We start from the raw sequence: 12585 nt of genomic DNA, 5'->3' as shown, positions 1-12585 counted from the left end.
TTTTAGACTAGAAGACACGAGAAACATTAAAAAAATTCCAGATTCACTTTCTGAGTGATAAATACACTCGTAATATTAGTAAACAAAAACAATTTGAAGAAAGTGGAACAAAATCGTACAGAGCTTATATTTTAGCGTACCATCAAATGCAAGGTAGAAATGAGCATCTCCTGATACTAAAAGTCGTGTTTCATCTCTTTTTAAAGAAATAATTGTCTATGAAAACTTAATACAGATAATATAGACACTATTCCTTATTTTACATTATTTTAAGTATTTGAAAAAAAGAATATGCGAACAATATTCTAACCTTACATTCTCTAGAAGGGAAGTCACATATTTAAAAAAAAAAAATGGGTAGAAATTTCACTTTGCCGGTCAATTAAGTTTTGCGCTGCAATACGATTTCTTTCCGTTCTGTGTTAAATATATAAACAGCAGTTTTCAAGTAATTCTCAAACAACAAATCACTTCGCCATAAGAAGAAAATCTGATAGAAACACAATGAAAGTGTTGCTGGTAAGTTGAGAATTTAGCTTCTTAAATAATCAAATAAATAAATGTAAGTCATTAGGGAATAAAAGTATTTTGCTTCTATCAAGACAGGTTGTGTGTGATACAGTTAGTCAGAACTAACAAAACTGGAGTAATGTGGCTAGTTCTTTATCCTGTGTTTGAGATAACGAGTAATTAATGGCAGGGACATACGCAGGGGGTGGGTCCTGGGGGTCCGGACCCTCCATCCCGACTTTTTTTGTAAATGTAGTCTACTTTTAGGAGCAATTTTAGGAATGTTCATATAATTTAGAATCAAATTGAATTTGGACCCCCACCGAAACGCTTTAGACCAATTCCGAAAGAAATTCCTGTGTACATCTCTGATTAATGGGTATTAACTCGTCATAAATGTGTGCGAATAAACATTTTGAATACCCGTTACAAATCTAAGAAAATAAAGTTAAAATAACAGTCCAGGGAAGAAAAAAAAGAACATTATTTCCTCAGATCTGTATGCTTCTTTTCTAGAATATATAATTGGTGGACAAAGCTCAATTTTTTCCATGTTTAGTGAGATCATAGTGGCTGAGTGGTATAGCAGCAATACAACTTTCTTGTGAGATTTTCCTGTTTCAATTCCAAGCCATAAGGGATTGTGGTCAGCAACATTCGTGTCCGTAGCCTTTCTCGATAATCTCCTATTTACTCCCAGTTCCTCGAATTAGTTCGTATAATAATTTATCTCATTTATCCTAAAAACATGTAAAAGAATGGCATTAAAATAAAAAGAAATTCATTTTAATTTCAGTTTTTTTACTACTTTTTACATAACCAATTACTTTTCAGTAAATGTCGATCGTCGCTTTAGGACTGCCGCTAATGTGCCACTGGTGGCAGGGTTTCGTCGAGTTGAAAGAGATATCTAGAGTCGGGGTATTGAAGTTACCACCGCGTAGTAGCGAGGACTTCATCTTGGTTCGCACTTCTTCGACTTCTCGCGGAAAATCGAGAAGGGACCAACATGAACTATCGTCAGTCATGTGCATGTGGTTATTATTATATATTATTTTTTCCTGACGAATTGTTCCTAAAGTGAGCTCCGGGGGTCAAGAGTAACTCCTGGCTCTACATCATGAAGTGAAACATTTTGGGATGAGTGCGTATAATTGTATGAATTTGGATGACAACTGTAGCCGATCATTTGAAAGTGAATATGGGTGAATTATGAAATAAAGTAAATAGACGCGCATCATTTTGTTATAAAATTAGGTGGCGAACGGACTTTATCTGATCTCAAACGGTTATCGTCGAATATACATGGTTATAGGAGCGCTCTGATTAGTCAAATTAAAAATACCTCAAGGATTAATGCCTCTAGAAGCGACCTTTCCTTCATCACCTCTGTGGCCAAGTCGGAAGAGCACGCGCCTAGTAGTCCAAAGTTTGGTGGATCGCGCCCACTACGGGACATTTTTTTAAAACTTTTTGTTAGTTTTTCAGACACTCTTTAATGTAAACAAATTACGTATATAGGCGATTAAACATATTTTTGGGGAGTAATTTTGTTGTTCATTGGCGTTTCGTCATGGCTCTGCCGCTGGTGGTATAATTTTCAAAACGGAAGTAGGGGCATTGTGGATCGTCGTTGCGAGGCCGCCAATTTTTGGTGAGATATCTCTAGTTGCCCATCGGTGGTGCACCGATGCTTACGGCATGGATATATTTCTTGCGTATTCTTTTATGATGAGCTCTTTACTAGATAATCGTGCTGTGTTTCTTCACAAATTGTTTGGATGCTTTTACACTGTAAATTGAATTATTTGTTGCTCTTCATTCTATGTGTCTATGGGTGAGTCAAAATGATGTTCCATATTTCAATGATTATTATTATTATTATTATGCTTTTAATTACATGCATTTAAACAGATGTTACGTCCAGTGATTCATTAACTCAAAAAGTTTTATCTAACATATTATAACTGTTCAAATGCGATCTACGATTTACAAGACTCACATTCAGTCTATAATCAAGTTCCTTTCTAGCATGTCAGGGTAGATATCGGCCAAATTTGCAATGACACGCTCACGCAATTCAACCAAAGCTGTAGCAAGTGGCGGTACAAATACCCTTTTCCCAAGAAATGTCGTTAAACTTGAACAATGAACTTAGTTCCATGAAAATCATGTACACAGAACACTTTCTACTCACTTCGACTAAACTGCATTCTGATGGACGTCTTCGAAACTACGCTTCTGAAATAGAAAGAGAAAAAAATCTTTTTGAGATTGTACTCCAGAGAAAAGTTATATACGCAAGAAAAGCTCATTACTATTCAATTAATAAATAAACGAAATTAGAACTATCATTTCTGTTTTCTTTCAGGTACTTTTCGCTGTATATGCATCCGCTCTTGCAATCGGTGCCATTGACTACTATGTAAGTATGCATACTAAGATTGAAAGATAAAATCAAGAATGATACACATTAAGTCACGACTGAAAGTAAAGCACAGACTATTCTCAGTTGAATTATGTACAAACTACACACACTTTCTTACAAGGCTGTCTATAGTCTTTATTATAAATTATCTAGAAATGTTATAGTTTCGGAATTATGTAAAAATACTTGCAATCATGACATACAATTTATTAGGGTATATTCAACCAAGATAGCTAGAAATAAGAAATTTGTAGGTTGATAATTTTATGCTTGAACATATCATATCCAAGTATTTTAGATTTTTCTTATCTGTACATTGTTAGATTATGTTCTCTTTTTTCTATCAGCGCTTTTTTTTTAAGGGACTGATTTTAAATAAATAGTTCCTTTCCATGGAAGTACATGTTGCATTACATACAGTATATTCACAAGGAAATAAAACAAACGTTTTCTTATTTATAGGCCTATCCCAGATATCAGTTTGGTTACGCTGTAAGTGACCACCTGACAGGAGACAACAAACAACAGACTGAAGTACGGGATGGTCCTGTAGTGAAAGGCCAATATAGTTTAGTGGAGCCTGATGGCAGTGTACGAGTTGTTACTTATGGAGCTGATGATATTAATGGCTTCAATGCTATTGTCAAGAGATTAGGACCTAATCTTCATGCTGGATACGGAGGTTATGGTTATGGAGGATATGGATACCTAGGATAAAGGCATATACATGTTAATTTATTAAGTTTAAAAATAAAAACGCTTTCAACGAAAATGTTATGTAGTGTTTTAAATCATTACTAGAAATAATAAACAATCAAAGAAAATGGTTACTATCAGTGCCGGATGTAAGTAAAAGCTAAACAAGCTATAGCTTAGAGTCCCACTCTCTTGAGGGCCCCCAAAAGTTTAAAGATCCCACTGTATTGGTGCCAACAATTGGCTATAATATAATTTCTAAATAATAAGACAAAGGAAATAAGATAAAACGCACATACAACAACAGTATTTTGTATTATTATGTATTAGGCTTTTATAAAGCAAGTAATGAGGGCCTCGCTTGTAATGGGGCCTTATTTAGCAACCTGCTTGTAATAGGCTCCTGTTTCAGAGTTTCGCTTGTAAACAGAGCGCTGTTTTCCAGCTCCGCTTATAATGAGACCCAGTTACTTAGTGCTATTTAAAAAGGGGCCCCGTTTCCCAGCTCTGCCTGTAATGGAGCACCTGTATCCCAGCCCTGCATGAAATGGGACACCTGTTTCCCAACCCCGCTTTTCATGGCGCCCTTGCTTTAGAATCTTGCTGATAATGTGGCTCTTGTTTCCCAGCCATTACATTTAGCTAATTTAATAAGATTTCAAAGTATAAGTGTATTGGTACTTTATACTTGTATGTTGATAGAAACCTAGTGCTTCCCTTTCTTGTACTCGTTAGAATACTTTGAGAAATCGGGGCTGGATTCATTAAGGACATGTTATGAAACGACAAGCTGACGAAATAATAGTTAAATATCAACAAATTACAGCCATAGGCGGCGATACTTTATATATCGCGAAATTATAGTTATTTCGCAGTACGTGTTGGAAGTAGTGTTCAGAAATATTTTCATAATATTCAGAGTTATTATTCTTGCCGATCATTTTCGTAGTTATCTATAGAGTGTCAATAATGGTTCACTAAAGGGAAGGAGAAGAGCATGATTATTCGTTTTAGGCATCTGAGTCGTTCGTTTTTATATATTAACAGCTCACTTTATTTTGTTATGTATTGTTGTGTTCTCAACTGCACAAATTAATTTATCTTATGTAAGTTCTTATGCAGTAGTATGTTTGTGTTAGGCCTATCGGCAATAGTTACTACATAGCAAGATAAAGCAGGCCCGTATCCAGCGGGACTAGGAGGGACGAGACCTCCTAAATTTTGGTTTCCACCCCCTAAAATTTTCACGGTAGGCTGACAATTGAACTATAATAGGGTGATGAACTATAATGTGGCTCGATTGGGCCCCCGCTAACTTCAGTCGAGTTCCCCTACATTTTTGAGCTGGCTAAAGGCCTGAGGTAAAGTACCTTAATCTTGTCGTGTAGGAGTAAAATGAAACTACAATCATTTTAATCTAACAGCGATGTTTTTCAACGATATTTTGATTTTTTAAAAGCAAATTTGCGTCGTGCTATATCTTGTGTAATTTACGGGGTTGTATTCCATTTTGGCCTGAGTCGCTGTGGTAACGTGACATGAAAAAGCTCACACGATTGGTTGAACGTTGAGTTGAGCTTCAGGCAATAATTACTAACCGTGGGTGATATTCAGACTCTATTTATCTACATTGGATCTCTAGAAACGTTTGAAACTTTAGCATGAAACGTGAGTAGAAACAACTTGAAATTACAAATGTTGGAACACCCACGTATCCAAATATGGAGTGGAGCTTTGATCATAATTGGCGCAGAAGGAAGCAGGAAAGATCTGCAAGGGACTCCCAAACCCCTTACCGCAGCACCAAATGACTATTTTGTCTGCTGTGTGAGATATTGACGTGTATGAATAAGAGATGTTGGTGTCATGTGGCATGTTCTTTGTGAGTTGTAAGTGTATCATATATGGCACTTACTTATTTCTCGTCGGAATTAAGTGAAAAATTTAAAATTCAAGTTTTAATTCATTTTTAAAGTTCCCATATGAGGATTTCCAATACTGATTATTTTTATTTTCGCTAAAAGAAAAAAAAATCTTGCAGAAAGGAGTTAATTGGGACGAAATTAAACTACAGTTACTTCCCTTTTTTTTTTTTTTTTTTGTAATATCTTCAAAATAGGTAGAAGTAATCGAAAAGTACAAACACAGTGGGGTATACAATATTATTTTGCATGAGATACCGTTACTATCTCACTAATCAGTTTTCCTTTTGCAACTATTTATAGATTCGGCATTTATTCGTGTCTCTATTAAAGGCTGTTATCCCAATGAACAGTGCGGACTACTATGATGATATCGATACATTCTATTAACTACATTGTATTGTATTGTGTGTAGGTTATAACATAATATCATAGCCCTATTAATAAAGCTAGATACATGGAAAGTCAAAGTGATGAACCCGATTTCAGATGGACCCGATTGTGCGAAATTTAACAAATATATGTTATTATGAAACATATCCTAAGAAATGTTAATTGTCAGAGTTTCTTTGGAACATATTCACAAATGCTCTATTGAGCACCTTGCGTAATACGGCACATATCAAGGCGATAATCTATCTTCTGCAAAACCTTTCCTAGCATGTTGAGGTCAAATCAACAATGGCTGCTGAGATACGGGCACACAGCAGGGGCGGATCCAGGGGGTGTAATCATGGCGATCGCCTCGCCCTCAGAAGAGGAAGCTTTCTGATTTTATATATAAATAAAACCCATTCCAGAATTTGTAGCTCTAAGTAGCAGTATTATAACAACCCAGAAGTCCGTCCTGGATCCGCTCCTGGCACGCAGGTCATTCAATGTTGTTGGAAGCGGTGGTACGTAAACATGATCCTTTACAGAACCCCACATGAAGAAATCACATGAAGTCAAATCATGTTTACAATAATCCAGATTTGTTTACATGATAGTGAAGCACACAGAAAGATCTCTGCCTTCCATTTAACACCATTTTCCTTAACTGCACACTGCTGACTTGTAGCGGTAGAAAGTGGAAACATTGGGCGAAAACTTAAACTTTGGAAATTAGTCTTACGAGGCGCATGTCTCACAGTAACATAAGTTTATTACATCTCACAGAATAAGTTTCTGAAATCGGATCCATCATTTTGAATTGAGTTGATTTTGAGTTTAGCGTCCCGTTCAGCAGCGAGGCTATATGAAACGTGGACCTACTGATTAAAGTGGAATCGAATCACATGAGCTCCCGCCGGGAATCGAATCCGGGTCTCTCACGCCAAAGACTTGTACGCTAACCGCTTAGCCACGGAAGAGCTCATCCATCATTTTGACTTGTCCTGCATAATTATTAGCAGTTTGCCTAATATATAGGCATCTCTTACTATTTCATGTTGTAGACTAGATTGTGAGTCTGTATTTTGTTTCTAAAGAATTTTGCTATGTGTTGTAAAAATTGTAAGTTGATCAATATGTAAGTTAATAAAATACATATTTGATGTGTAAACGTATTTAGATATCTATTAGGTCCATAAATTATCATATATCATATATTCAAACCTAAAAAATTGCGACACTTTGTCGCTGATAAAGCTATATATATATATATATATATATATATATATATATATATATATATATATATACATATATATATATATATATATATATATATATATATATATATATATATATATATATATATATATATAAAGGGGGCTCCGCTACTTTCAATAGCTTAGGGCTCCATCAAAACTAAATCCGGCACTGCTAATATTAATAGTGAATTCCTTTGATTATAACTTCGTTGTGAATCATCTGTTTTAAAAGTTTGTAATGTGTAATTATCAATTTATAATATAGTCGCTGACTGTTGAAATTGCAGTCTTTATAAATTAAGGTTTTAAAATGTTCTAAAAAAATTGAAAGATAATTTGGGTCTTCGAAATTAGATTATTGAAAAGACATATACGGAATCATGGTGTTCTGTACAAAATCATTAGAATCAAACATCAAGCTAACTCAACTATATAAAAAGGCCTGTCACGACCACACTCCTCTTCTCGTTTGATTTTCTCACTAGACCGCAACAATTGACCGCAATAGACAGCAATTTGTTGCACAGAGTCTTACGTGGGTATCTGGTTTCGTGATGAAATAAGATGTAAACATCGAAAGAATATGAATTGTCGTGTACATGAATATATGGATAAACAAACTCAGTACTAGTTTATTTACGTACGCTTGATACCCTTAGCAGATATTTCGAATCGTTGTTAAGGAGTTTAATAACCAAAACCAAATTCCCCTATATATTTATCCTATCTATTTGTGTGTCTTGGCTTCTGGGATACAAAACAACATGAAGAACTATTTATAGATCACCGATGATTTTGACCAGGACGAGGAAAGACCAGACCAGAATTTAGGAATAGAGCTCCTTGATGGATACTATAATCAAACTGGAAGTCATAGAAATAAACTATTAGTGGTTTTAATGTTGATGGTTGCGGAGTAAAAGCTGCAATTTATAGCTAGAGAGAACCTTCTGCAGTAGACTAAGCACCCAGAAGAGTATATTTCATCATTATCCTCGAATTTATACTAAGACCTCAAATGCTAGAACTGCACTACAATTTCCCGTTTCTGTACTGATTTATGTCGAGCAAAAACTATAAAATATAGCAAGAAACAGTTTCTTCTGGAATTGATATAGCTTTGTAAGAATATGTTCTATATTGTCTCTTAATCTTCTATTGAAACCAAAATAAAAAAAAATCAACTACATCTGGTTTTAACGTTGATCGCTATAGACTAGAATCAGTAATATATTGCGGAAAGTGGTTTTGCTCAATCTATTAAACGTCCCAAGAATATGTTCCGTCTTCTCTCTAATCTTTCCACTAAAACCGGAAGTGGTAGACATTTACTAAAACTTACGGTTTCAGTATGGATTGAGAAAATATAACTGCAACTAAACCAAACAATCTCTTCTCATAGCATACAAGCGAAGCTTCCACTTATTACAAATATCCTGTAGCCCAAATAAAAAAGTAACATTTCATTCCATTAGAAAAGGAATCATCACTCTGCTCCTGCGCTCTACTGCCTTAGGAGCTTTGATTAAGTATTTCAGGCATGTGTCTAACATCCAGGAATTCGCTTATGTGTAGATCCAAATTAAAGTATTTGTACTTTAAAAAAAAGCTTAAGTTACAGAGCAAAAGGAATAGCGTAGCTGACCAGGCTAAAGCCTTAGAGGTAATCCTCTACGACCTCTTTTTAACCCATTTTAGAACATACAAAACAATTTTTACTGTCACCGTATGCTCGAAAAGTAACTTTAAGGCTCTAATATTGGCAATTCATAGTATAAATCGTCACAATGCTATGCTTCGTATACAAGACAGCGTTCCTCTGAAGCTACACTGTGTGATAGTAGCAAGATATATTTCCATTTTTTATTAAATTGATCTTAAATTCACCTTAAATCAATTTTTCGTTACTAAACTCAAACTTGTTACTTTTTAAAAGTAACATATTGCTTCAATTTATAATTGAACGCAATATGTATCCAACTTAGTCACTACATGTAAAGTATTATAATTGAGATGAATTGATTTTGAGTTTAATGTCCTTTTCGGCAGTTAGAAATATGAGACCTACTAATTAACATGGGATCCGAACCACAGGAGCTCAGGTCGGGAATCGAACCCTGTTCTCACAATGTATTATTATTACCATTAATAGTAGTAGTAGTAGTAGAAGGAAAAGTAATGAATTTCATGAGGACATCGGCGACAACGATATTTGCCCCTTTCACAGGAACGTCAATGACCGGCATAGAACTCATAATAAATTTCATTCAATATATATATATATATAACAGTTGGGGTTCCATAGTTGTACAAAAGTTAGGTCGTATCGGCAAAGGCGGCAAAATGAGCTTTGTAGCCCTACAATAAATTATTCTCGGTCGGCACGTCTAGAACAGTGAAGACCTAGGTACACGGAACGGACAAGAGAACGAGGCCACAACCAACCCACGGATACATCCCATCTCACCAAGGCCTGGCAAAGCTCGCGAAGAACCAGCAAAGATTACTAGCTGCGTAGCAAAATCAAACCAATGTTGATTGTGTTCTTTGGTTTCCATGGCAATGTGCGTGATGAGTACATACCAAATGGACGTACACATACAAAGGACTTCGCCTTAGACACTTTCGAACTCTTTCTCCGAAATGAGATCTGTGAACTTGAAATGTCCGAAGACTGCACTAGGATAATAATTCCATTTTTGCAGCTCATGTGATTGTCTTTTTCAACACACTATAAGATTTTTAAAGTTTCATCAAGCTTCTTACTCTCTGGGCATAGTCTCGCAAGACTTCTGTCTGATTGTGAAAATCAAAAAGTTCCAGATAGAAACTCGGTTTCTCAACCGCGAGGAGATCTAGTGCAAAACGACAGCAGCTGCGGTAGCAACTTACGATGATGGATTTTAAACATTCTGAGCGCTTCCTTGCTTGAAGAGCAGCTTGTTTCACTGAGTAAATGTTTTTATATGCATTTCTTTAAACTGGTACCCATAAGGATTTTCTAAATAAAAGTATTACTAAATATGAAACTAAGGCTAATTACAAGACATGGAGATGAGTTTCAAGATTTTTTAAATTTATAGCTAAATTTTAGTTTTAAATTTACGGAAAGAGCAGAAATTAATTTGTCCTGATCTTTTTCAATTTTCTTCTTAAAGCATGCAAGAAAATGGTTCTGACATTCTGGAGAATTTTATTACCTTCTCAATTTGACCCTCTTATATAGTATTACATACTTCGAATTAGAAGTGTAAATTATGTACTGATCTTATAGGATACGTTGATCTCTTTGGGACAAAGAAATGTGTTTAATTAATGAAGAGTTCATTTCCAACACGTCTCTTGTTCATTTTTCATTCAAAAATCAGGTAAGGATTGAACTAGGAATCCTTTCTTAATGCTTGCTGTAATTACTGTGATTTAATTTCAAAATCCTTAAGAAAGATATTTTCAGATTTCCTACAGATTTTGAAACCTAATAACAGCAAAATTAAGTAAATAAATCTTAATTTACTCAGTGTCTCAATTTTAAATCAGAAACGGACAAGAGACGTTTTGAAACTAAACGCTATATTTGATTTTGAATACCGAAAACCTATCTTAACCAAGTACGATCGATCGATACATTGAAAACTCTAAAATACTTAAATACCTATGTATAGGAGTACTTCAAGTGGCTTATAAGTAAATGCAAAATACCCGAAAATATAAAAAAATGTAACAGCCCCTACATAGAAATAATTAAATATAGAATATGTTGAAAAGTGTACGTTTTTTCGATATCAAAACATGGAATGTATAAATATTGTATGTCCAAATATCGACATTTCTATATGTAAAATTTAGCAAGTTTTTTTTTCTTATTGATAATTAGATGAAAAGAGATAGTAAATGGATAGATCTGATATAAATTTTGTGGTCAAACTTCGGGAGGTTATTTATAATGTCAAATAAAACGAAATAAACGTTCCAATAAACTTAGGTCGAAAACTCCTTGCTCTAGGGTTGTTAATGCTAAATATATCATTTTGAAACATACTCGTTTAAAAACTAATAAGCCTAGTGCAACTGGTCAAAGAACTACACAGGTATTACTATGAGCTATATCTAATTACGCATATTTTACCATCCTACGATACAGGCGAAATATATTTTTTTACTAGTAGACTACTTGAAACTTTTATTCCCAGAATCAAAGCGCTGTTTACACAATACATTTCGCCGATACCGGAGAATGGTAAGACATAGGTATTTTGATAGAGTTTGTATACTAATTCCGAGTAATTCTCTGAATCACTTGTTTTAAGTATCTTAATTTTCAATCCGGGGAGTTTCAAACTTAATGTTTAGGACTTAAGGAGATTTAAAACTCTGATAATACACATTTTAGACCCATGGTCTTTGAAACTGTTTTTCTTTAAACTGATACAAGTGATATGTTGAATCACTTCCAGGTTTGGTCGTCAAATTTCTAAATGTGTAATACAATGATTACAGTAATCATTCCGTTGTCATTTATTTCTATCCATCTACCATCAATTGTTAGCATAGGAGACACGAGAAACGTTAGTATATTCTTTTTAAAAATATATTTCTAGATGCAGTATCTGAGTGAAATCTATATTGGCAGTATTAGTAATCAAACATAATTTAAACAAAATGAAACAAAACCGTATAGGGTCTATATGTTAACCTAATATCCGTTAATTTTGTCTGTGGAACAAACACACACACACAAAAAATTGTCACGTTCATAACATTTGTCTAGAGGCTTCCTGAATACAAGTTAAAAAAGGTAATCATTAGCCTCACTCGACATTAAAGAAATCTTCCTTACTCTTCTTAAAAGAAATAATACTGTATGATCACTTAATATAGATAATAAAGGTACTGCTCTTCGTTTTGCGTTATATTAAATACTTGAAACAATTGCAAATAAAAATATTCTATTTTTACGTTCTCTGAAGGGGAAGTCACATATTAACAAAAATGTGTAGAAATTTCACTTTGCCGGTCAATTAAGTTTTGCGCTGCAATACGATTTCTTTCCGTTCTATGTTAAATATATAAACAGTAATTCCCATGTAATTCTCAAATAACAAGTTAGCTCTCCATAAGAAGAAGCTTTGAGAGAAGCACAATGAAGGTGTTGCTGGTAAGTAGAGATGTTATCCTCTTAAATAATCCGAAAACTAAAGGTTTGTCATGAGGGAATAAAAGGTTTTTACTTTCTATCTAAGTCTTGTGGCTCAAGCCAGATTGTATGTGGTGTTGGTAGCCAGAACTAGTAAAGTTGGAGTAATATGACTAGTTCTATTTCCTGTGTTTACGATAAGTGTGGTTAATGGGTAATGCCAAGTTGTCATGAACATATGAGAATTAACAACTGGAATAC

The 12585-nt window shown here is 34.5% G+C and overlaps 1 protein-coding gene across 1 annotated transcript; it reads left to right on the top strand.

Moving 5' to 3' along the window:
- The first annotated feature begins 476 nt into the window (after positions 1–476).
- LOC145684906 (cuticle protein 19-like) lies at positions 477–3692 on the top strand. Its single transcript, XM_081757259.1, has 3 exons — positions 477–519; positions 2882–2935; positions 3401–3692. The coding sequence occupies exons 1-3, from the start codon at positions 505–507 to the stop codon at positions 3653–3655; spliced, it is 324 nt and encodes a 107-aa protein (XP_081613385.1). The 5' UTR covers positions 477–504; the 3' UTR covers positions 3656–3692.
- Positions 3693–12585: the final 8893 nt, after the last annotated feature.

The sequence above is a fragment of the Thermobia domestica genome, chromosome 5 (assembly GCF_964235325.1).
Source record: "Thermobia domestica chromosome 5, izTheDome1.hap1.1, whole genome shotgun sequence".
Lineage (NCBI taxonomy): Eukaryota > Metazoa > Arthropoda > Insecta > Zygentoma > Lepismatidae > Thermobia > Thermobia domestica.
The sequence above is the reverse complement of the archived record's forward strand: the minus strand, read 5'-3'. Positions and strand labels throughout refer to the sequence as shown.